Source organism: Pyrus communis, chromosome 5 (assembly GCF_041283825.1).
Source record: "Pyrus communis isolate YQ-2024b chromosome 5, ASM4128382v1, whole genome shotgun sequence".
Classification (NCBI taxonomy): domain Eukaryota; kingdom Viridiplantae; phylum Streptophyta; class Magnoliopsida; order Rosales; family Rosaceae; genus Pyrus; species Pyrus communis.
Genome location: NC_142569.1, coordinates 14,732,065 through 14,757,245, shown reverse-complemented (window position 1 = coordinate 14,757,245; position 25,181 = coordinate 14,732,065). Strand labels below are relative to the sequence as shown.

The 25,181-nt window shown below is 37.4% G+C and overlaps 3 protein-coding genes and 2 long non-coding RNA genes across 9 annotated transcripts; 1 reads left to right on the top strand and 4 right to left on the bottom strand.

Moving 5' to 3' along the window:
- Positions 1-2,985: 2,985 nt before the first annotated feature.
- LOC137726566 (putative protein phosphatase 2C 27) lies at positions 2,986-9,420 on the bottom strand. Of its 2 annotated transcripts, XM_088694522.1 has the most exons (4): positions 9,306-9,420; positions 4,438-4,862; positions 4,191-4,321; positions 2,986-3,670 (listed from the first exon to the last, which is right to left on the bottom strand). In XM_088694522.1, the coding sequence occupies exon 4, from the start codon at positions 3,664-3,666 to the stop codon at positions 3,103-3,105; it is 564 nt and encodes a 187-aa protein (XP_088550648.1). In that variant the 5' UTR covers positions 3,667-3,670; positions 4,191-4,321; positions 4,438-4,862; positions 9,306-9,420; the 3' UTR covers positions 2,986-3,102. The 2 variants fall into 2 exon arrangements, with proteins under 2 accessions (XP_088550648.1, XP_068321603.1); XM_068465502.2 differs by lacking the exons at positions 4,438-4,862; positions 9,306-9,420 and having other exon boundaries at positions 4,191-4,335.
- On the bottom strand, positions 6,297-9,469 carry LOC137726565 (putative protein phosphatase 2C 27). 4 transcript variants are annotated; one of them, XM_088694520.1, is made up of 5 exons: positions 9,301-9,469; positions 8,298-8,722; positions 8,002-8,196; positions 7,690-7,895; positions 6,297-7,072 (listed from the first exon to the last, which is right to left on the bottom strand). In XM_088694520.1, exons 2-5 carry the CDS (start codon positions 8,574-8,576, stop codon positions 6,514-6,516), a joined length of 1,239 nt encoding a protein of 412 aa, XP_088550646.1. In that variant the 5' UTR covers positions 8,577-8,722; positions 9,301-9,469; the 3' UTR covers positions 6,297-6,513. The 4 variants fall into 4 exon arrangements, with proteins under 4 accessions (XP_088550646.1, XP_068321602.1, XP_088550647.1 ...); XM_068465501.2 differs by having other exon boundaries at positions 9,306-9,440; XM_088694521.1 differs by having other exon boundaries at positions 9,297-9,435.
- Positions 9,470-10,854: 1,385 nt separating this feature from the next.
- Positions 10,855-12,206, bottom strand: LOC148696852 (uncharacterized). The gene is made up of 2 exons (XR_015962028.1): positions 12,168-12,206; positions 10,855-11,399 (listed from the first exon to the last, which is right to left on the bottom strand). It is a non-coding gene; the product is annotated as an uncharacterized LOC148696852 (long non-coding RNA).
- A 5,184-nt stretch (positions 12,207-17,390) lies between these two features.
- On the bottom strand, positions 17,391-18,632 carry LOC137724843 (putative protein phosphatase 2C 27). Its single transcript, XM_088693387.1, has 3 exons — positions 18,587-18,632; positions 18,022-18,196; positions 17,391-17,832 (listed from the first exon to the last, which is right to left on the bottom strand). Exons 1-3 carry the CDS (start codon positions 18,630-18,632, stop codon positions 17,391-17,393), a joined length of 663 nt encoding a protein of 220 aa, XP_088549513.1.
- An 11-nt stretch (positions 18,633-18,643) lies between these two features.
- Positions 18,644-19,872, top strand: LOC148696851 (uncharacterized). The gene is made up of 2 exons (XR_015962027.1): positions 18,644-18,890; positions 19,632-19,872. It is a non-coding gene; the product is annotated as an uncharacterized LOC148696851 (long non-coding RNA).
- The last annotated feature ends 5,309 nt before the right edge of the window (positions 19,873-25,181 follow it).

The following is a 25,181-nucleotide window of genomic DNA, read 5'->3' as shown; positions in this document are numbered from 1 at the left end:
GAGGCTCTTGGGCTTCTTGCTTCGTCATCTCTCCTTTTACGCTCCTCATCCTCATCCTCTTCCATCTCATTTTCGCCCCCTGGAGATTGAACATTTCTTCCCCTTGCTTAAACAATTATCTCTCTTGCTCATCGATTTCCCACAACAAACTTGAAGAAGACATTGTAAGAAGAAAGCAGAAACTATGAATAAGGATAAAGATTTTGATTTTGGTGTGTGATTTCTTAGGATGGATGGTGGGTTATATGGAGGAAAAATAAAGGATTAGGTTGTAGACAATGCCACGTGGCACGCCGTCATTCGTTAAAAATCTGATAGAAATTTATTCTCAAATATTGTAAACAGATTGTGAAACGTGGCGCGACATGATTGGTTAAAAATCTTATTGGAAATCTATCCTCAATGATTATAAAAAGGTAACAACACTTGGCGCGACGACATTGGATAAAAATCTTATCAAAATCTATCACCAAAAATTGTCTTTTCGGATAATGAAATGTGGCGTAACGAGAACGATTAAAATCTTATCCGAAATTACAAATAAAATTATTTTGTACTATTCTATAAAATAAAAAAATTTCTAATATTTTATTGCATATTGCCATGACTATTCAGTTTAGGGGTGGAGATGCAAAAGACAATTACTGTTCACTGAAGGGGATTCAATAAGCAGTTGCCCATTCCTACAATAGAGTTGCTCTTATGCACAAACTCTCTTTTATGCGAAACTTCTTAAACATCTTGAGATTTTTATTTTACTCTTTTATAGCCAACACATCTTTAGTTTAGAAGAGGTCATCTTATCAGGCTTCTCGACGAAGTGAGGTGTTATCAGATTAGGACATTCGGCACACTGAAGGCCGAATCTGATTTTGAACTTCGCAGAACTAGCAGCTTTGTCTTCAAGCTCTAGAACCCGAAGGTCGAGACGTGTTCCTTCTTCGACTGCAGTCGCAAGATTCAGAAGTAATTAGTGCGCCCAACACCACATCAACATTCGTTTTGCTCCTCGGCCAAGCTCGGCCGATGAGTTAGTACGCTCTGCATTCAACCGAATGACGTTGTTAGCTTATTAGCTATTCGGCCTATGTACCATATAGGCTAAGTAGTTTTTAAGTTCAACAAATGCGCAAACATTTTATCAATTAAGGAATTGTTGTCGTATGACAAATCATGTTGCGTACATTTTGAGGTAACAAAGTAATTTATTAAGTGCTCTCAAATGCCCTTATCGAGTGTTATTGAGACCTGAGTTCTGCCAAAATACGTTGAACATATATTACATTGAATATTTGATGGACACAAAAGGGCTTTACATCAAACATTTTGAGGAGTCCTTATAAGCATGATTCCAAGTTTCCGTGGGTCCCAGGACCACGTATTGATACCTCTTGTATCGATGACAGTGTTCTAAAAATCGGTCTAGGGGGCGCCTAGGCGCTAGGCGGTGGCCAACTGTCGGGATTAATGCAAAATCGTTACAGGGATTACGCGAGCGTCGAGGCGGCCTGAGTGGCCTAGGCGGGCATCTGGGTGGCCTAGGCGGTCTGGGAATTTCAATTTTTTCTGTGTTCGAACTTGAGAAAGGATGAATGCTTCTAGTTTGTGTTCTAGTTTTTCAGTTTCTGGACTTCATGCTTCTTGTCTGTGCTCTTGCGAAGAGGAAGAAGATGAGAGAAAGTTAGTTTCTCTCTCTTCCTTCAACACCCACGTGATCACTTTTAAACTATTTAAATTTTTTTATTTTTTTTTGTTTCTGTCCATTCAAGTTTGGACAACTAGCATCTTGACTTTTCTTAAAGTAAAAAGGCTATCAGTTCATCCATAGCATCAAGTGCTATTAATTTTTTTCTCATTAAAAAAACATAGATCGTTAGGCTATCGGTTCATAGTATCAAGCGCTATTGATTTTTTGGACTTGTTAGATACGCATTTTATTATTCTTTTAGTATCTTATTCAAGGATTTCATACAAGTATAATTTTTTTGTAAGTGTCAGTATACACTTATTTACAAGATATACAAGAAATTTACCTAAATCCGCCTAGGCGCTCGCTTAGACCCCGCTTAGCCGCCTGACTAGCGTTTAATATTTTTTAGAACCTTGATCCATGAATAAAAAACTCCACAAATCCTTCGTCAGACTCATAAGAGTGTTTTTCAAAAGGATCGGATCGAAACTAGGTTTCCATTCGATCCGAGATTTCAAAATTGGATTGGATCGGAACACAATTTTCAAATTAACATTTTCGAAAATTTAGTAAGCTGAGTAATCTTCTAAAATTTCGGAACTTAATTCAGAAATTCAGATATTTCACAAGTTTTTAAATATTATCCATCTTTTTATTACATGTAATTTATTTGGTGGTATACTAGTATGATTATCCATTTTAATATATAAAAGTACGTTTAATATAAAACAACGAACAAGATATATTTAAAGCAAACACTAAAATACAAAAGTTGGTAACAAAGTACGTAATTTGGGTACACAATTATAAGAAATCAGAATGTTTCGAAAGTTTTTTTTTATCGGAATCAGTTCGAAACAATTTAGCATTAGGAAATTTTAGAGTTGTAGGATTCGCTAAGTGCGTTCCGGTTTTCGTTGCAATAAAAATATTCGAATTCGAAGTTTTCGTGTTCAAATTCTGTAATCAGTAACCCATTCCAACCTGCACCCTGCTTCGTCGGGAGCAAGGGGTCTCTCTGAATGCTTATCTTGAGTCTCCTTCCCGGGTCAGAATCTTTCGCGTTCCAGTTATTATAACTGAATACAGGAGAGCTCCGCTGTAATTATCCGGTTTTGAATCTCAGCAGACGATCCGAGTCGCAATTTGTGATTTGATGATGCATTTATTTTTCATTTAGAGATATGAGAAAGACCAAAAAATCGAAGAAAAAAACAAAGAGCTGATTTATTCTATATTATTATGTACAACAAATTTCAATCAAAAGCCAACAGAATTAATTCGATCCCAAGACAGATCAAAACAAGCAAAGATTGGCTGATTGATGGCATTACGAATAAATAAATAAAAGAGAAAAAAGAAACCTGATCATTCAATATCGTCCACAAACTGTGATTGATCATCGAACCTGATCATGATTTACTATCTAGTACCTCCTGCAGAAGATTCAGGCCTTCCGCCGACATACTCCTCTTGAATTTTAACTTTGGGATCTCAAGCAATGGGGGTGGATCTGCCGAGAAGCATACCACAACCACCGTCAGGTTATTACACGAATTGCGCTTGAGTGCCTCCCGAACCAGCTCTCTTGAGCATCTCTCGGGATCATTGTGGATCATTAGTTCTTTCCTTGCCATTGTGACTGCACACTGGCTGCTCATCGTATCCCACAGCCCGTCACAGCCTAGGATTAAGAATTCGTCTTCCTCGCTCAGAATTGTCTCCTCGAGCTCTGGCAATGCACTCAAGGGACACAAGGAACCTTTGGAGCCTTTCATGTCTTTCTTGTGCCAGTCCCCAAGAGCTCGTGCTACCGATAATTGACCGTTGAGGTAGCCATCATACACCACGCCTCCCAGTTTCTCGATTCTCACTCTTTCGGAGGCACAATTGGGTTTATGGTCTTTGGAAAGCTCAATTGCCCTACCTCTTCTTCCCTGCACAGCTCGGCAATCTCCAGCATTCGCAATTAGCATCGTCCTGAAAAGGAGAAATCATATGTAAATCACAACGATGCCACTTGTAAAGACACAACAGGAAGAAAACTCTGGTCAAATACTACAAGCCTTCAATACATTCGTCTTGCAGAATAACTTGCCGAGTTTACCTGGATACGACTTATATGTTATAGCTGGACATCTATTGCACAATGGAAGTGTTTAAAAAGTGACCCACGGCCTCCAACTAAAACGTTTATTACCATGTTACAAGCCTCTATATTGATTCCAGGAGTTGTGCAGCCATGAAAGTATTCCTGGATAAAAGACCCATGGATGACAACAGAAAGAAGTGTGGTTGGCAAAGATGAAATTTTACCTGTGGACTTCGCATAATAAGATAGCTCATAACATAGAAGGATCACAATAGAATTCAAACGTTACATTAACCAAAATTACTCATTAGCAATTGTTCAAAAATTTGTTTCTAACAACCCAAAAAAAAAAAAAAGAAGAAAAAATCACATAGAATGCTCCAGGAGAAGTGAAGTTCGCAGTTGCACCTAGATGATCAAGAATATTGTCTATACAAACATGCCCATCCTCCATATATGGCTTCGGTCCAATCTCCGAGCAGCTTCCAGAGTGAAAAACGCGTACAAAAGCTGAGTTACTATCTGATGGAGACTTTGAGCTAACAATCCCAACATCCAAGGAATGAAAGGGCAACATCAAATTTCATGCCCATTTAATATGAAATGAACGATAAAAAAAGCTGCAATTGTTATAGCAGATAGAAGTCAATCTCACCACTTCAGCTGCAGGAGCCAACTGGGCAGAGCTCACGCAACACCTAATAGCTGAGAGGTGACGAGGAGGTCTGCCAATGCTCGGTTGCTTCAAGTTCTCAAAAGTACTTGATTTCTCGTCTCTTGTAACAGTAACGTTCTCCTTTCCATAACTGCCATCAAACATGGAAAGTGCCTGCGGGTAATCAGTCCCTGCAGCCATTTTCTCCCCAAAACATAATCCACCACCGGATAAATAACTGGACCTCAAGTATACCCTTTCAAACACTCCTTTTCGCATAGAACAAGTTCGCACTTCAGGAGCTTCGTACTATTCTCGAGCAAACAATTTTTCAATACCAGGAACAAACCCAGTATAATACCACGCAACAGCTTCAATTATCCGTCTTCCTTTTCCGTTGTTTCTTCAGATTATTTGTTGGGTACCTGAGCAGAAAATTACCAGAAAATTTTCAACTCACTTCTCAGTAACTTGTCGAGCTAAAAGTTAGAAGATCAAACAGCCCAGTTAATCAATTAAACCACAAGCTACAATCCTAAATTGTACTGGAAACTGTAAACTCCCTAAAAAGCATACAATCTTGAAATTTCCAGACTAACCGCAAATCCATATCTCAACCAAACCACCAAATCAGTCGCAACCTTATCAAAATTCAGGGTATAAAACACAAAAACCGAAAAAAAAAAAAAAAAAAAATCATGACTTTATTCTATTTCTGTTAAGCACAAAGTCCAAAGCTATTATTTTTACAAAACAAATCATATAACTCATAGATTCAGAACTACAAAAATCAAATCCTATCGAGTGTTATTGAGAGCCGAGTTCTGCCAAAATACGTTGAACATATATTACTTCGAATATTTGATGGACACAGAAGGGTTTTACATCAAACATTTTGAAGAGTCCTTATAAGCATGATTCCAACTTTCCCTGGGTCCCAGGACCACGTATTGATAACACTTGTATCCATGAATAAAAAAGGTAAGTTTTAACAATAAATTCACGGTACTGTTAATTTTAACGAAAAACCATATTTTTACACTAAAAAATCAATCTGGTACTATTCACTTTACCCTTTATTTTGTTATTATCATTAAAACTCAAAGTTTTCAAGCTCTTTTCATTAATTTTCCTTAAAAAAAAAAAAAACTCCACAAATCCTCTGTCATGGACTCGTAAGAGTGCTTTTCAAAATGATCGGATCGAAACTAGGTTTCCATTCGAACCAAAATTTCAAAATTGGATCTAATCGGAACATAATTTTCAAATTAACATTTTCGAAAATTTCGTAAGCTGAGCAATCTTCTGAAATTTCGGAACATGAATCAGAAATTCAGATATTTCACAAGTTTTTAATATTCTCGATCTTTTTATGACATGCAATTTATTTGGTGGTATACTAGTATGATTATCCATTTTAATATATAAAAATACGTTTAATATAAAAACAATGAACAAGATATATCTGAAACAAACACTAAAATACTGAAGAAGGTATCAAAGTACGTAATTTGGGTACACACTTATAAGAAATCAGAACGTTTCGAAATTTTTTTTATCAGAGTAAGTTCGAAATAATTTAGCATATAGGAAATTTTAGAGTTGTAGGAATCGCTAAATGCATTCCGGTTTTCGTTTCAAATAAAAAAAATGTTCGAATTCGAAATTTTCATGTTCAAATTCTGTAATCAGTACCCCCATTCACCCTGCTTCGTCGGGAGCATGGGGCCTCTGTGAATGCTTATCTTGGGTCTCCTTCCCGGGTCAGAATCTTTTGCGTTCAAGTTATTATAACTGAATACATGAGCGCTCCGCTGTAATTATCCGGTTTCGAATCTCAGCAGTCGATCCGAGTCGAATTTGGTTGTTTTAACAGAAGCGCTGATTTATTCACTATATTATTATGTACAACAAATTTCAATCAAAAGCCAACAGAATTAATTCGATCCCAAACAGATCAAAACAAGCAAAGATTGGCTGATTGATGGCATTACGAATAAATAAATAAATAAAAGAGAAAAAAGAAACCTGATCATTCAATATCATCCACAAACTGTGATTGATCATCAAATCTGATCATGATTTACTATCTAGTACCTCCTGCAGAAGATTCAGGCCTTCCGCCGATATACTCCTCTTGAATTTTAACTTTGGGATCTCAAGCAACGGGGGTGGATCTGCCGAGAAGCATACCACAACCACCGTCAGGTTATCGCATGTATTGCGCTTGAGTGCCTCCCGAACCAGCTCTCTTGAGCATCTCTCGGGATCATTGTGGATCATTAGTTCTTTCCTTGCCATCGTGACTGCACACTGGCTGCTCATCACATCCCACAACCCATCACAGCCTAGGATTAAGAATTCGTCTTCCTCGCTCAGAATTGTCTCCTCGAGCTCTGGCTCTGCACTCAAGGGACACAAGGAACCTTTGGAGCCTTTCATGTGCCAGTCCCCAAGAGCTCGTGCCACAGATAATTGACCGTTGAGGTAGCCATCATACACCATGCCTCCCAGTTTCTCGATTCTCACTCTTTCGGAGGCACAATTGGGTTTATGGTCTTTGGAAAGCTCAATTGCCCTACCTCTTCTTCCCAGCACAGCTCGGCAATCTCCAACATTTGCAATTAGCATCGTCCTGAAAAGGAGAAATCATATGTAAATCACAATGATGCCACTTGTAAAGACACAACAGGAAGAAAACTCTGGTCAAATCCTACAAGCCTTCAATACATTCTTCTTACAGAATAACTTGTCAAGTTTACCTGGATACGACTTATATGTTATAGCCAGACATCTATTGCACAATGGAAGCATTTAAAAAGTGACCCACTTCCTCCAACTATAATGTTTATTACCATGTTACAAGCCTCTATATTGATTCCAGGAGTTGTACAGCTATGAAAGTATTCCTGGATAAAAACACCATGGATGACAACAGAAAGAAGTGTGGTTGGCAAAGATGAAATTTTACCCGTGGACTTCGCACAATAAGATAGCTCATAACATAGAAGGATCACAATAGAATTCAAATGTTACATTAACCAAAATTGCTCATTAGCAATTGTTCAAAAATTTGTTTCCAACAACCCAAAAAAAAAAAATTCCTGTATGCTACAAGGAGTCCTTACAAAAACTACTATATAATCATAGACAGAAATGCAAGGGCATGATTGTGTTTACGCCAATACAATTTGAAATCACTTTACCAACAAAAGATTAGAAAAGACACAGTAGAATAATAGTAGGTCTCACCTTCCAGAGATGAGGGCCGTAAGTGCAGTGGTACCAGAGGAACTATCAAGACCACCGGTAGCAGCAAAAACAACATCAGCATTTAGAAAAGCGCTCTTCATAGCCTTCTTAGTACATAACGGGAAATGCGGATCCTCAACTATAAACCTTAAAATGTTCTCTCTGATAAACGAAGCTGCATCAGTACCACCATGGCCGTCAAAAACCTGTGATAAGAGGAAAGGTTGACACATAATGGCACGTCAGGTAGTTGTAGACACAGAAAAATCACATGAAAGTAGCATTAATGTTTATGATCACAACTTTACACACCCCATAGAATGCTCCGGGAGAAGTGAAGTTCGCAGTTGCACCTAGCTGATCAAGAATATTGTCGACACAAATATGCTCATCCTCCATATATGGTTTTGGTCCAATCTCCGAGCAGCTTCCAGAGCGAAAAACAGGTACAAAAGCTGAGTTACTATCTGATGGGGAATTTGAGCTAACAATCCCAATATCCAACTCCTAAGAAAGGAGTGAAAAGGCAACATCAAATTTCATGCCCATTGAATATGAAACGAATGATAAAAACTGCAATTGTTGTAACTGATAGAAGTCAATCTCACCACTTCAGCTGCAGGAGCCAACTGGGCAGAGCTCACGCAACACCTAATAGCTGAGAGGTGACGAGGAGGTCTGCCAATGTTCGGTTGCTTCAAGTTCTCAAAAGTACTTGATTTCTCGTCTCTTGTAACAGTAACGTTCTCCTTTCTATAACTGCCATCCAACATGGAAAGTGCCTGCGGGTAATCAGTCCCTGCAGCCATTTTCTCCCCAAAACATAATCCACCCCCGGATAAATAACTGGACCTCAAGTATACCCTTTCAAACACTCCTTTTCGCATAGAACAAGTTCGAACTTCAGGAGCTTCGTACTATTCTCGAGCAAACAATTTTTCAATACCAGGAACAGACCCAGTATAATACCACGCAACAGCTTCAATTATCCGTCTTCCCTTTCCGTTGTTTCTTCAGATTATTTGTTGGGTACCTGAGCAGAAAATTACCAGAAAATTCTCAACTCACTTCTCAATAACTTGTTGAGCTAAAAGTTAAAAGATCAAACAGCCCAGTCAATCAATTGAACCACAAGCTACAATCCTAAATTGTACTGGAAACTGTAAACTCCCTAAAAAGCTAACAACTTTGAAATTTCCAGGACTACCCACAAATCCATATCTCAACCAAACCACCAAATCAGCCACAACCATATCAAATTTCAGGGAATAAAACACAAAAACCAAAAAAAAAAGAATCATGACTTCATTCTATTTTTGTTAAGCACAAAGTCCAAAGCTATTATTTTTACAAAACAAATCATATAACTCGTAGATTCAGAACTACAAAAGTCAAATCCAAATACAGAAACCATCACAGACCAAGCAAAAAACTTAAGCAGAAAAAAAAAACCCAAATTAACAAAACTGTTTGCTCGAAACCCCCAATAACCATCACACACCATAGATTGCAACTCTTCAACCATAAAGATTCAAACTTTAGACATAAAAAAGATAAAATCTGGAGAAAATAGTAGGTGGGTGATGAGATTATGAGATGAAAAATACTTGCCGTACTGTTATGGTTAGCTTGACAAAACCTCCAAAGATCCTGAAAGAGAAATTGGAAATTGATGGGAACAAACAAGCCCACAAAACCCTCGAAGCTTTCAACTCAAAAATTGGAAAAATGGTTTTTATTTTTTTATTTAGAAAGATTTTTTGGTTTGATATGTTTGTACGATTTGATGTTGAAAGAGTTTGATGAATGAAGAAAACAAAGGGCAACCGGCTACGTGTGCTTTTCAACCGGTAATTGCGGGTCGCCCGGTGGATTCGTAGGTACGGACAGCTGCGAAACCGACACGTTGCGGGGGTGGGGTTTTGATACTTCGGTTGGTAACCGGATGTTGGGAAGCGAGCGTGGTGGGAGTTCAACAATTGCGGCTGGGGTGTTTTTTCATCCGTTGGATTAGAACAGTTGGTGATTGACGGCGAGATGAGGACTGACGGTTTTCACCAAACGTGGAAAAACTGGTAGTTGACGGTCGTTGACGGCGCCGATCTTTTTATTCATGTTTTCAAAGCGGTAAAACTGGAAAATAGGTTTTTGCAGAAAGTGGATATTCTAATTCCTAAATATTCCACACCAATGCCATCCAGACACATCACATTATTTGTAATTTCATTTTTCATGGATGAGATACCTTAATTTCTCTAATTATATTTTGGCTTTTTAGGATTTTTTTTTTTTTAGCACAAAGATATTTTTTACATTAAGGGAGAGGGAAGTTCAACGGGTAGCCTAATTTGGTATCGAATTTGCTATCCACGAGATTCGAACGTAAAACCTCTCACTTCTCATAGGGATACCTCCAGATCATAGTACTGACTGACGACTTTTTAGGATTTTGATTATCATGTTTCCTTTCAACCACAATAAATAGGAAAATGCCATTCACACATCCACTTTTTCTTCCCACACACTCTTGTTAATTTTTTGATAATGATTTTCTTTAATTCATTCAATCCGACTGTTGAAAATTAAAAGAGATATATGAAAAGTAAAAATGAATGTATGAATAACACTGCCATGAGATATTAAAGAGAAAGGCCTTTCACAATTTCATTTTCACATTAATGAGCCCAAGAAATTAAAGGGCATTTTCATAGTATATTGTGTGTTTGATAAGGGAGATTGAGACAACTCACCAACACAAGAAATTCTTGGATATCTTCATTGACACAAGATAAATTCATCGACAAAAAAGTCCATCTAAATTTCTCAATCCTCACATGTTGGAAGTTTTAGGTGTGGCTAACCTATATGCGATTTCTAACCCGTTATGAATGAAATCTCCACATTTGAAATTGTCTAAATTATATATAGGTAATTCATCCATGCCACAATAAAATGTTACATTTTTTTATCAAGGGTTGATGAGCTATATATGTCATTTACTCAAACTTGATCAATTCAATTGTGTCCATACCTTTTTTCAAGTTCTTTTTAGTAAGTAAAACATGGTTTTTGATTCATATTTACAATTTCCATGGATTTTCTTCTATATTAGAAAAAACTTAGAAATGTTCATAACTGTGCACATTTTTTTTGTGAGTATAATATGTGGAATATTTTTGCAAAGCTTTATATGATTGTAACTTTAACGTTTCATCAGCACATGCATTTGCTATGTAGAAAGAGTAGGCTTCTCAATTGCATACACAGCAGCAGCCGATGCAGCTGGTGAGTCAATCCAGCAGAGGCACCATCCTCTCTACATTCTACTATGGCTACACCTGTTCCCAATTAGTCCAGGGAGGAATGGCGGTTCAGAAACTAGGAGGACAATCCGCCCTCCTCCTCTCATTTGTCACATGGTCTCTAACATATGCCTTCATCCAACTAGACCCTAATCGTGCCACGATCATGTTCCCCTCTTTCCACTCTGTCCACACGGTGGTTACCGCCTCACGAGCTGTCTAGGGCTGTTTCTGTCACACTTTTGGGATGTATCTCAGTGCGGCTGCAGCAATGCTTGTGGTTCCAAGCCTTGTGAGACTGAAAAGCCCCCAGTTTGTGTTTGTGATTGAAGCAACTGTGTGGACTATTTGGTCTTCGGTCTGGTTGAACTATGCATTTGAGTTTGGACGTTGTGGGGAGAGTGAATCCTATATTTAAATAGAGATATATTTATACATAACTCATTTTCTAAAGAACATAAAATGGGTGAAATCGCTAAAAAAAAAAAAGGAGATTGACAAGAAATGACGAGACCACACGTGAGATTGTGAGAGTAGGAGATCAAAGCATTACCATGCACTAAATAGAATCGAGTAGTATAGGTTAAGTCAATGGTAATGGCAAATGTTGACATGATATATGGGTTAGATTACGGGAAATTAGTAAGCTGGAAACATATTAGAGGATCAGAAAGAGCAAAAGTTGTTTGAAAGTGAAAATTTATTTGAATTCATTATTTTGTTTCTTTATAAAGCCCAAAAGTAAATTAATCTCAAATAAAGTCATCCTTTGAATAAAAAGTTTTTGTCGTGATGTGATCGGATAATTGGATATCTACGTAGAACATCAAATTATTTGGGTGGTGAGGTTTTGTCAAAAGACTTAATAAAAGAGAAAGACTACTTTTGAAGGCAGAGGAGCCTTGGGAATGGGTGCATGGTGCGCGGGAGAGTTTGAGAGTATCTTTAATGGAGTTAGTAAATTTATCTTTTTTTTATTTTTATTTTTATTTTTATTTTTTTTACAGAATCGATGGAGTATTTTATTACAATGAGTACATATTCTTTAATGATCATTTTTTTGATCAAGGGACAATACACACAAATTGCAAATGATTTTAAACCTCTATACAGACACAGTAAAGACCATTAGAATAAGTAGCAATGCCCCTGTAAATATAAAAGGTTAGTAGTTACCTTTTCAATTCAGTAATTGGGTTGCTACTTTAGAGACTATTTCTTCCTCTGTTGCATAGCAAATTTAATTTGTTACTCATTTGCTACTTCTATTGGAGATGCTCTTAGAGATGACTCATGATTCCTACACCACGCTCTTTCTGATGTAGCCAATAAATTGGATTATTTAATACAATAAAGATTAAAATGAAAGAAGTGACATTTAATAAAAAAGAAATGATTGAAGAATTGGTAACTCATAAGTTAAAGGATTGTTTACTTTTGTCATCTCCTAAAAGTGGATGTTAGCGTTTTTTCAAGTTGTTCAACTTAATGTAACTTTGACTTGGTGTGCTAGTTTTGGCCTATAGAGTATGAATTCAAGAGAACGACAAGATGTACAAACTTCATGCAAATCAACAAGCTGGATTAGAATTCGACAAAATAATGTTTAATTAATGAAAACGAGATTTAAGTTTTCAGGACTATAATTTTCATTGTTATATTATTTGTTTAATTTTTTTTATATTTGAACTCTAAGAATTATACGTACCACCTTTATTACAGTGCTAGGTTTGTAATCCTTCATACTTTCAATCAATATTGTAAGTACCACCTTTGGAGTGCTAGGTTTGTAATCTTTTATACTTTCAATTAATAAATTTTAAACTTTTCTCTATTTTTTTGTATATTTTTTTTACTACTAATGGATTTCAGTGCATGTATTCGGATTTTATGTTTGTTGATCTTTTTTTGTTGTATATTCTGTTGGGTCACTTGTAAATACTTGTATGCAAAAAATGTTATAATAAGAGCCAATAGCGTTTTAGAAAGGTTAACACTATGATACATAATGCTATAAAAACAATTGAGGTATTTGTCGATTTGCTCCTTTAAACTCATAACCCACTGCCAATTTCCTCCTTCAACTTTTATTTTTACCAATTTCCCCTGTAAAACGTTTATTTATACCACCGTCGTTAAATTTTGAAATTTTCCATCCAAATTTATAACATGGCAAACACATGAGCCATTAATAGGGGATTAAAAAGGGTGATATCAACGCTCATCTCCTAATCCAGCGTTCCCAACTTCATTCCTCCATTCACCATCCACTTCTTACCTAATTCCCCCAATATTAAGCTCCCAAATTGTTCTTATACGAGCGAAGTTGTGGTTTCAATGTAAATTTGGTAAACGGCATTGAAGGGACAGGGAGGAACTCATCCAATCAAATTAAAAATAAGATGAACTAAATTGAGATAATTGAATAGCAGTCCGAGACATGGATGACTTCCTTCACGAGGATGCGAGCAAAGAAAGCTTATTCCTAAGGTCATGGAAGTAAACTTAGCTATGAACATTGCAAACCCAAAACTTACTTCAGTTGCCTTGCCCATAACCTCATCGTACCCGTAAGCAAAATTGCAAACCCAAAACCACAATTATGTCAGTACACTCAAAGCAACACAAGTTACTCTGAAGGGCAGATTGAGATGGAGCAGCCGGAGACTCTTGGACGCACCAGTGCGTGCAAGTTGACCCAGCTAGACCATTTCCCTCAAAATCGCCTCTGATGTTTCGATATTGGCGCTAAGCTATCATTTTAGTCGGGCAAACTCACATTTTTACATTAAGTAATGCTACATACGAGTAATGTTACATTTTTTTCTGTTGCTTATAGGATATTTTATAGCACATGATGTGACATGTGATGAATAATTAACATCCAGTTAGATAAATGCGACATTATAACATTAAATGAAATAAATGTTAACATTAAATGAGATAAAATCATAAATTAATGTGATGGTTACAATCACTTTTCACTTCATGTGGTATAGAAACCAAACTCATGTTAGCCACCAAGCGAACCAATACCATTGCTCATCACTTAAATTGCTTACCTCCCCATGGATTTTCGTTGTCGGTTTGAGGATCCAACGGACCTCGTATCGTAAATGTCATCGGATGATTGTTGTGATTATTAACCAATTGACATTTGTCAGTTGTTTATTGGTTATAGTCACCATCACTCAATTAGTTAATACTGTTGGAGAGTTAGTTACAAAGGGTATTCTTGGAATAATTCGTGTATTTTGGATACTATATAACACGTTGTAAAGGCTTGTGATAGAAATACAAAATCTTTTCCTTCATCCCTAAGCTTCTATCCTCCTCCTTCCATTTCTTCGTTTCTCAATTTCTCAGTGTTATGAGTAATTAGGTGGCTGCGTTTGCTTTGCTGCAGCTTTGTTGTTCCTTTGTTGCTATCGTTTCAACTGATAAAGAGTACGTCTTTCTCTGCCTTTTGAGTCTTTGCCAAATCCTCACCACGCCACCAAAATAAAAATCTGTTTGCCTATGTACATCCGATCACGCCAACACAATAACTTTTTATTCACAGGTTAACAAAATAAAATGGCATGTCACGAAGATCACGTTGGGTTTAAAGAAACAAATGATGGATTCAAATAAATACTCTTTAAATAATTAGCATGCAAACATTAATGTCGACAGCTTTTGGGCATGGAATTTAAGATTTGCTCTCTTTGGTCTCTTAATATATTTCCAACATGCTTCCTTCCCGTGATCTAACCTGTACATAGGTAATGCTTGACCCCTACTATCAAATTCTCTCCTGTGGCCATATCATCTTCTTATCTTTCTCCCTAACTTTCTCTTGTGATTTATTCAGTTCTTCACTAATTGTTTTATTCAAGATTTCTTCAATCAAGAACCATGGTCCCTGACTCTCAGTTAAAGATTCTTCAATCTCCGATTACGAGTTTGATTCCAAAGTCCTAACTTTTGTAGAAAGGGTCTCAAAACTATGACTGAGTATCTTCAGAGAGTCAAGCTGCTGGCAATCCCAATCCCTTAACTTCTGTTTGGGTCCATTGTTCACAAACTAATGCTCATATTCCTTGTGTTAGGAAAGGCAGAAAGTGCCAATCTTTCGTAGGCAATGCTTATGTAATTAGCGAAAGGTCTTCTTCTTCCTGGAGTTTGTCAAAGAGATATATCCTCTCCCTCGCTGTGGTCTCTATACACACAAACACACACACATACACACATACGCGCGCGCGCACACACACACACACACACGCACACACACATATATAATATCGATCTCTTTGAAATGTTAAATTCTTATTTGAATATGCTATTGACCATTTTTGTGGTGTCATTAAGGGTACATTACATAATTTATCTTGTGGCTAGCTCAACAAATTAGTGTCGCTATTTGATCTTTAATCATAAATAACATGCCAACATTTTGTAGATTTTTAATGGCCCTGGTGGTGGAGCTGCAGCTTCTATTATCAGGGAGCACATTTTGAACTTCATGGTTGAGGATAAAGACTTTGCCTTTACATTAAGAAGGAAATTAGGGAAGCTTTCCAAAAAGCTGACCATGATTTTATTGGTACTGGTACTCCTGATAGTTCCTCCATCACCAGTGCATTTATTGTCCTGTCCTGTCTTGGGAAGTTAGTATTCATTGAGATTGAGATCATTAATCTATGTTGTAATTTATCACATCTTGTTGTACCAAAGCCCGGCCATTGGTAAAATTTCATGTTTTGTGATTGTATATATAATTCTTTGTCAACTGTCTATTCTTACTTGTTCAAATGTGATGCGATCTGTATGATGTTCCTCTTTAGGAAGATGCTAATTGCGAATGTTGGGGTTGTCAATTTGTGATGGGAAGAAGAGGTAAGGAAGTTGTGCTGATTTCCGAAGACCTAGAAGGCTTTAAAGGTTCCTCAGGTCCCTTGCCTGCACAACCAGACATTCAGGAGATATTTATGAGTGAGGAAGATGAGTTCTTGATCATAGCCTGGAATAACTATGATACTTGCAGCCCACATTTATTTGCACATGCAAGGAAAGCATTAATGGATAACAATGATTCGGAGAGATGCGCAAGAGAACTTATTAGGAAGGCACTCCGTTGGAGGTGGGGTACCAACATGAAGGATGTGGTGGTATGCTTCTCGCCCAACACACCGCCACCTTTGTCACCTTAGTTTCAGATTTCTGAACTCAGAATCTCAAAACTCAAAATCTCAAAACCATGCAAGTTCCGGAATTTGTTTTAGTTAGTTCATTTCTTTCTTTCTTTTTTTCCTTTTCAAAGTTTATAAAAGGTAATACGACATCTAACTTCTTTTGCAGGCTACTGACCTAGGTTGGATGCTTTTAATCACGACCCTTTTCTTGGAGACACTTTCCATTTATTGTGATCAAATTTCCTCTCCACAAGCCAAAGTATGCAATATACGGTTTGGTGTTGACTTTTCAAGCTCTACTCGCCAACATGTCCGATCACAAGTGCAGAAGGAAAAGAGTGGAATTTAGGAGGTGGTGGTTCTACTATCCACTCCCCCCTCATAGGCCTTTCGGTGATGTAATGGATTTTTCTTCACCAGCTGGTGGCATCTCCCAGTGCGTTTTTGCAACATTTCAGCATGCTTACATAATCCGGCACACCGAAGATCCTATCAAAGTTTTCATCGTGCCTGCGATCATTATTATATGCTTGATCATTTTTCAAAATTAAGAAAGCTTCGAAACAAGACCCGTGGGTACTATCACTCACAGATTGAAGAAGGGAGGAGAACTACACTTAAGGGGCATATACCATAGGTTTTATACATATTATCTTTCTTACAATAGTTAAGATTTAAGAAAGATAATATGTATAAAACCTATGGTACATGCCCCTTAAAGCGTAGTTCTCCTCCCTCTTGTGAGTGATAGTACCCACGGGTCTTGTTTCGAAGCTTTCTTAGTCTTGAAAAATGATAGAGCATACAATAATGAACGCAGGCAAGAGGAGAAGTTTGATAGGAACTTTGGCGTGCCCGATTATGTAAGCATGCTGAACTGTTGTGAAAACGCACTGGGAGATGCCACCAATTAGTGAAGAAAAATCCATTACATCACCGAAAGGCCTATATGGGGGAGTGGATAGTAGAACCACCACCTCCTGAATTCCACTCTTTTGCTTCTGCCCTTGTAAATCATCTCAGACATGTTGGTGTGTGGAGCCAGAAAAGTCAACGCCGGACCGTATATTGCATACTTTGGCTTGTGTGGAGAGGAAACTTGATGACAATAAATGGAAAAGGTCTCCAGGCAAAGGGCCGTGATTAAAGCATCCAACCCAAAAGAAGTTAGATGTCGTATTACCTTTTATAAATTTTGAATAGGAAAAAAAAAAGAAAGAAAGAACTAACTAAAACAAATTTCGGAACTTACATGGTTTTGAGATTTTGTGTTTTGAGATTCTGAGTTCAAAACCTCAAACAAAGGTGACAAAGGCGGCGGTGGGTTGGGCGAGAAGCATACCACCCCATCCTTCATGTTGGTACCCCACTCCCAATAGAGTGCCTTCCTAACAATCTCTCTTGCGCATCTCCCTGGATCATTGTTATCCATTAATTCTTTCCTTGCATGTGTAAATAAATGCGGGCGGCAAATATTATAGTCATTCCAGGTTAGGATCAAGAACTCATCTTCCTTGCTCAGAAATATCTCCTGAACTTTTGGCGGTGCAGGCAAAGGACATGAGGAACCTTTGGAGCTTTCTAGGTCTTTGGAAATCAGCACAACTTCCTTATCTCTTCTTCCCATCACAACTAGACAATCCCCAACATTCGCAATTAGCATCTTCCTAAAGAGGAACAACATATGGATCACATTACATTTGAACAAGTAAGAATAGACGGTTGGCAAAGAATTATGTATACAATCACAAAACATGAAATTTTACCAGTGGCCGGGCAACAATAAGATGAGATAAATTGCAACATAGATTAGTGATCTAAATCTCAATGAAATTCAAATTGCCGTGCATACTAACCTTCCCAAGACGAGGACAGAAAGTGCACTGGTGATGGAGGAACTATTAGGAGTACCAATATCAGCAAAAGCATGGCCACCTTTTTTGAAAGCTTCCCTACTTGCCTTCTTAATGGTAAAGGTGAAATATGGATCCTCAACTATGAAGTTAAAAATGTGCTCCCTTATAATAAAAGCTGCATATCTACCACCAGGGCCATTAAAAATCTACAAAATGTTGTCATGCTATTTATGATTAAAGATCAAACAGCGAAGCTACTCTATTGAGCTAGCTACAAGCTAAACTTATGTAATATACACTTAATGACACCACAAAAAATGGTCAAGAGCACATTAAAACAAAATTTGACATTTCAAATAAATCGGTGTGTGTGTGTGTATGTATAGAGAGAGAGAGAGAGAGAGAGAGAGAGAGAGAGAGAGAGAGAGAGAGAGAGAGAGAGGGAGGATATGGGCATTATAGTTTGTGTGCAAGTGGACCGAAAAAGCAGGTAAGAGATCAGGATCGTTAGCAGCATTATAGTTTGGAGACCCTTTCTACAAAAGTTAAGACTTAGGAATTAGACTCGTAATTGGAGATTGAAGAATCTTTAACTGAGAGTCAGGGACCATGGTTCTCGATTGAAAAAATCTTGAATAAAACAATTTGTGAAGAACTGAAGAAATCAGAGGAGGTATGTTGAGTCGGGAAAGATATTGAAAACTTCTGTGTGGGAAATCATGTGAATTCAAGAGCGAATTCATATGAGTTGTCAAATTATGAACTGCAGCAATACTGAGTAAATGAGCTGGCACACAAATTGCTCAAAAATTCCTACTCTCAAACATCTTAGATCCCTCACTCAACCTTCTGGCATCAACGCCCCAAAGGTATATTTCTCTCATTGCTTTCAGAATTCAGTGTGTATGTATGTATATGTATATATATGCTGACATGTATATGAAGACATTCACATATGGTAGAACTAAAAGGACGGTAGAATGCTTGAATAATGGAATAGAGTCGAGATTATGGTGAGAAAGGACAGTAAATAGCTATCACCATGTAAATGAATTCAATTAGAACTCACTTTTTTGTTTTCTGTTTTGTAGCTGCCTTGATCATTAGTTGGTGATCTCTTGTATTGGAATTTCCTAGTTTTTTGAGTTTCTGAAAAAAGAGAAAATGTTAATGCATTTATATGTGTGAGTATGCGTGCGCTCTTCACTGATATTTCATTCTCATTTCTATTCTCCCTCATTCATATGTAAATGCTTTGTTGTATCTTGTCCTCTGCCCATTGGCCATAAATATAGTATCTATGCTTTCTTTATCTTATTCGTGAATACCCACGCTGATTGGGAGATCAGTTATTGTTTCAAGGTTGAAGGTGATCTACATATTCATGAACTTGTCAATTTAATATGTTCTTAGTTAAAGTTGCAAAAGGGTTGCAGTGAATTTGTGGAGATTTTTGTATGGTAAATTATGACTGCAAACCCCTTGAAAATCTACTATTCCCTGGTATTTATATGATCATATCTCAGTGTTGTCCTCAACTCTACTCACTTTTAGTTGGACTTGAGTTAACGTTATTCTTACGAAATTTGTGGGTTTGATTTTGGGTGCAGGCTACAGCTGATGATCAGATTCAAGTTATTGAGATGATTAAGCTCTTGGAAACAAAGGGTTTGAAGACTTTTTAAAGTTTGGTTCCAACATTTGTACAAAATTCTATAAAATATCAGTTATGTAAATTTATAATTGTATTCTTATATTTTAATGATATAACAATTTGTTTTCTCACCAAAAATAGAAAAAGAAATATGATACTCCAATTTGGGTGCCCACACAGGGCATCTTTTTTTTAAATATCATTTTGCAACTTTGCCACCGATGTGAATTAGGGTGGCAGAAAGGCACCAATGCAATATTGGTAGCCATTGTTACAATAAAGTCCTCTACATAGGCCACACTCTCTAGTTTAGTGGATGCTTAGTGGTCATAGAGGTTTCCCACCAATGTGAGTGGCAACACTTGACAATAGCCACCCATGAAAAGGGTGGCTTATAGCCAAATTTCTAGTAGTGAACCAAGATAAGACAATGGCCATCAAGCTCGATATGGCAAAGCTTATGACAGAGTTGAATGGTCGTTTCTGGAAGAGGCTATGCTTAAATGGGGTTCCATCTGCGTTGGGTAAGTAGAATCATGGAATAGACAATCTAAAGGGCCAATATCCCCGGAACGTGGATTGCGCCAAGGTTGCCCTCTTTCTTCATAATTATTTCTCATTTACGCGGAAGGTTTCGGAAGTCAAGGAGAAAATTTGTGGGGTGTGGATGGCTGCTAGGGCACCTTCCATATCTCACCTTTTTTTTTTTTTTTTTTTTTGCGGATGATAGGTGGATGATAGGTTTCTTTTCTTGAATGTCACAAGGGGTTCGTGTGAAAGAGTTAATGAAATTCTCTGGGTATATGAAGAGGTGTCTGGGCAAAAAGTTAATTTTTCCAAATCCACGATTGCGTTGAGCCCTAATACGATGAAGAATCTAAAATCATGGTGGCTTCTTACTTGGAAATGCGAATTGTGCAGTGCCATGAGAAATACTTAGGCTTGCCGATGGTGGTGGACAAAGGACAAAAACAACTATTTGGGGCCATCAAAGATCAAGTTGGGAAGAAAATATGTGGGTGGAAAGAAAAGCTCATTTCTAGAGCGAGTAAAGAAATTTTGATCAAAGCCGTTTGGAAGGCAATACCTATATATACAATGACTTGCTTTTGAATATCCAAGGGAACGTGCAAGGGGATCCATGCTCTTCTAGCAAATTATTGGTGGTTCAAAGCGAAGAATGAGAAAGGTGGGAAAATTTATGTCGGAGCAAGTACAAGGGTGGCTTGAGTTTTTGGGATTTCAAATGTTTCGATCAGGCATTCTTGTAAAGCAAGTATGGTGGCTCTTTACTAATAATGGGTCCTTGGTGGAACAAGTTTGTCGTGCTCGCTGCTATCCGACTAATACACTTCTCCGAGCGGGGGTGGGTGTTCAATCGTCTTTCATTTGGCAGTCTCTTGTATGGGGGAAAGAGTTATTGCTAAGGGGATTACGTTGGCCTATTGGTAATGGGATTGCCGTGTCCGTCTACAATGGTCCTTGGATTCCATGACCAATGAGTTTCAAAATATGTTCACTACCTATTTCGCGGACCCATTGTCGAGTTCTTTATCTAACGGATGTGAGGAGTGGCGGGAAGAGATATTACACTCGGCATTTTGGCAGGAGGAAGCCGAGGCAATTATGCAAATTCCTTTGGGAACTCAACAAGGTGTAGTCAGTCTCATCTGGCATTACAAAAAACACCGATGATACACGGTCGAAAGTGGGTACTCGCTTGCCCGGTTAACAAAGGACCGCGAACAAGGATCGGTGGAAGGATTTATTGGTCGAGATAAAAACGTATGGTGCAGTATATGGTCTCTAGTAGTGCCAAATAAGATCAAATCCTTGATGTGGAGAGCTATATGTAATTTCGTTCCAAGCAATCAAGTTCTTTTCCCCAAAAAAAAAAAAAAAAAATTATTGGTTTCCTCACGGACCTCACCTGTATGTTGTGTGGGTGGAAGGGCAGCGGAAACGCTGCTACATGCCGTCTGGAAATGTGGCAGTGCAAATGAAAATTGGGGTTCTACAGGTTGAGCGGACGTCCACGGAGAATGGAAACTGATGGAGTTTAAAGATTTATGGATCCACGAAATTCTATCAGGTAACAAAGAGGATCATAACTACTTTGCTATGTTGGTGTGGGGTATTTGGGCAGCAAGATGTAAGGATCTTTTCGATGGGGAGAAGTGTATTCGTGTAATTCGGAATCAAGCAAGGAATCTTCTTCTTGATTTTCAAGATTCCACCAAGATTGATCAAGTGCGGGACGATGAGGCTATGGAGGAATAGTGATGGCAGCATCCACCAAGGGGCGTATTCAAAGTTACTATTGATGGAGCAATATCGTTGAAGGGATTGAATAGAGGTGTATGAGTTGTTATTAGAAATGCCGATGGTTGTGCGACACAACGCTATGGTTATTTTGATGCTTTAACAACCTAATCACGCGTGGCAAATGAGGGTTTATTGTTTGCATATGATGCGGGATTCACTTCTATTATACTGGAACTGTTATTCAAAAGCATAGTGGATTTAATTGTTGCAAATGATGTTCGTCTTGATAAGGATAGTGGAGTATTGGAGGTGATTGATGTTTTGAAGAAGAGGTTTCTCTTATTTTTCATGCAAATGGCAACGACGTGAAGGAAACAGGGTGACTCATGAATTAGCAAAATTTGGCCTTCACAATGGAGGTCTTCATACTTGGGTGGAGGAGGAGCCACTTTGGCTTGTTCCTCATCTGTAAGTAGATTTGGAGATTGATGATTGAATGTAAGTGGGGAGCATCTTGGCGAAGTACTCTTTTTGCCCTACCAATCTTCTTGTACTCTGTTATTTTTACAGAAATAAAAATTCAGTTTCAGATCATTATCCATCTCAAAATATATTGTGGGGTTCAACAAGTGCTTGTGTTAATAGATGTTGGGTGAATAAATAAACAATTTTTTTAATAGAACGTATTGCAAGATCCAATTTGCTAATTAGAATAAGTAGCAATAAAAAAATCAGTTGTTACTGTTTCAGTCTGCTAATTGGGTTGCTACTTCCGTTGGAGACGATTTTATCCTATGTGGCCTAGCAAATATAGTTTGCTAATCCTTTGCTACCTCTACTGGAGATCCTGTGAGAGATGGCCCATGGCTCCGTACTCTACACTCTTTCTGATTTAGCCAAGAAATTAGATTATTTTAGATACAATAAAGATAAAAAAGAAAGAAGTGACATTTAATTAAGAAAAATGATTGGAGAATGGGTAATTTATAAGTTAAAAGGATTGTTTACTTTTGTCATATCTCAAAAGTAAATGTTATGGTTTTTTCAAGTTGTTCCACTTCATGTAACTTTCATTGGGCGTGCTAATTTTAGGCCTATAAAGCATGAATTCAAAGAGAATGACCAGATTTTAAGTTTTTAAGACATTTGAATTTCGATATTATGTTATTTGTTTAATTCTTTTCATATTTGAACTCCTAGAATTATAAGTACCACCTTTAGGGTGCTAGGTTTGTAATCTTTCATACTTTGAATCAATAAAGTTTAAGGTTCTCTCTATTTTCTAGATATTCTTAATTACTTATGGATTTTTTTTTTTTTTTGAATGAACGACATTATCTACACTAAGGAGGTGAATGAGTGGGTTAAGTCTCACAATGAATTAGCAATAATATAGTTCAAATTTGCTTTTGCCGAAAATCAAACCTAAAATCTCTCATTTATAAGTGAAGATGAATGATACTCACACCCTATTTTACTTCTCACACATCTTTTCAATTTTCGACCGTCAGATCGAATGAATTGAAGAAGATCAACGAACAGAAATTATCAAGGAGTATGCAAGAAGTAAAATAAGATGTGTGGATAACACACTCCATAAATGAAAATAAATATTACTAAATCGTAGTTGGCAATTACTAATTGATTTTAGTGCATGCTTTTGGATTTTATGTTTGTTGATCCTTTTCATTGTAAATTTTGTTTGGTCACTTTTAAACACTACAAGACAAACTGGCATTTTATAGTACGCCAAAAAAGTGATAACAGGAGACGAACATTATAGAAAGGTCAACACACGTAACACTATAAAATATTGAGGTATTCGCAGATTTATCCTTTTAAACTTATAACTCACTGCTAATTTTCTCTCTTCAATTTTAATTTTAGTCATTTATCCCGGTAAAAGTTGATTAATACCCCCGTTGTCAAATTTTGAAATTTTCCACGCAAATATATCACATGGCAAACATATGAGCCATTAATAAGGATTGAAAGGGTGAAATCAACGCTCATCTCCTAATCCAGCGTTCCCAACTTCATTCCTCCATTCACCATCCAATTTTTACCTAATTTCCCCAATATTAGGCCCCAAATTGTTCTTACATGTTGTGGTTTCAATGTGAATTTCGTAAACCGCATTGAAGGGACAGGGTGGATCCAATCCCATCAAATTAAAAATAAAATGAACAAAATAGAGCAGTTTGAGACATGGATGACTTCCTTCATGTGGATGTGAGCAACGAAAGCTAAATCCTAAGGTCATGGAAGTATACTTAGCTATGAACGTTGTAAACCCAAAACCTTTTTCAGTTGCATTGTTCATAAATCATATCGTACCCCTGAGCAAAATTGTAAACCCAAAACCACAATAATGACAGTTCACTCAAAGCGACACAAATTACTTGGAAAGGCAGATTGAGATGGAGCAGCTACAGAGTGTTGGATGCACCAGTTCGTGCAAGTCTACCCAGCCAGACCATTTCCCCCAACATCACCTCTCATGTTTCGATATTGGCTCTAAGCTATTATTTTAGTGGGCAAACTCATCTTTTTACATAAAGTAATGCTAATGCTCAAGGTTTTAAAAAATGCTAGACGCTAGGCGGGTTGGAGCCTAGCGCCTAGGCGGCTAGACAGATTTAATTAAATTTATTATATAACATATAAATAAGTGCTTACTTATACTTTGAAAAATAAATAAATACTTATTGAGAATTTAGGAAAGTTAAAACTTAAGCGATATTGCCAATTTGAAAATTCACTAATTAAGTAGGTTATTCAAAAAAACCTTTAACGAAATTAAAAATAAATAAATAAAAACAATGGAACTGCCTAGCCCACCTAGCCCCTACTTGATTTTTCTCAACGTTTCGGCCTAAATCGCATCGGTCCTCCACCGCCTAGTGCCTAGGCGGCCACCTAAGCCGATTTTTAAAACATTTGGAATAGGAACATGTGAGAATTTACGTACATAACAGATGAATTCGCAACATGAATGTGAGAGTCTTCTTTGAGCATTTGAATCAAACTATTAATGAAAGCACCAATTTGTGGTAGCAAGAATCCACCGTCTTCAATCTTAATGAATTTGTACCAACAAAACAATCAACACCTTTGATCAAGGTCAAAGCCTCATGCGCCCACGAGGAGTGGGAGTGTGGCTAATGGATCTCCGATGCTTAAGTCAACCTTGAAAAGAGTAAGTGTTTAGGGCTTAGGTGCATAGCAAATGCTTACTAGT

Excerpts from the sequence above, each read along its gene's own strand:
- LOC137726566 (XM_088694522.1), bottom strand. The coding sequence starts at position 3,666 with ATGCTAATTGCGAATGCTGGAGATTGCCGAGCTGTGCAGGGAAGAAGA.
- LOC137726565 (XM_088694520.1), bottom strand. The coding sequence starts at position 8,576 with ATGCGAAAAGGAGTGTTTGAAAGGGTATACTTGAGGTCCAGTTATTTA. Across the intron at positions 8,197-8,297 it reads TGGCTCCTGCAGCTGAAGTG|GAGTTGGATATTGGGATTGT; the intron begins GTGAGATTGACT and ends CTCCTTTCTTAG. Across the intron at positions 7,073-7,689 it reads ACGGCCCTCATCTCTGGAAG|GACGATGCTAATTGCAAATG; the intron begins GTGAGACCTACT and ends TCTCCTTTTCAG.
- LOC137724843 (XM_088693387.1), bottom strand. The coding sequence starts at position 18,632 with ATGGTCCCTGACTCTCAGTTAAAGATTCTTCAATCTCCAATTACGA. Across the intron at positions 18,197-18,586 it reads TCTTCAATCTCCAATTACGA|CTTTTATTATAAGGGAGCAC; the intron begins GTCTAATTCCTA and ends GTAGATATGCAG. Across the intron at positions 17,833-18,021 it reads TCTGTCCTCGTCTTGGGAAG|GAAGATGCTAATTGCGAATG; the intron begins GTTAGTATGCAC and ends GTTCCTCTTTAG.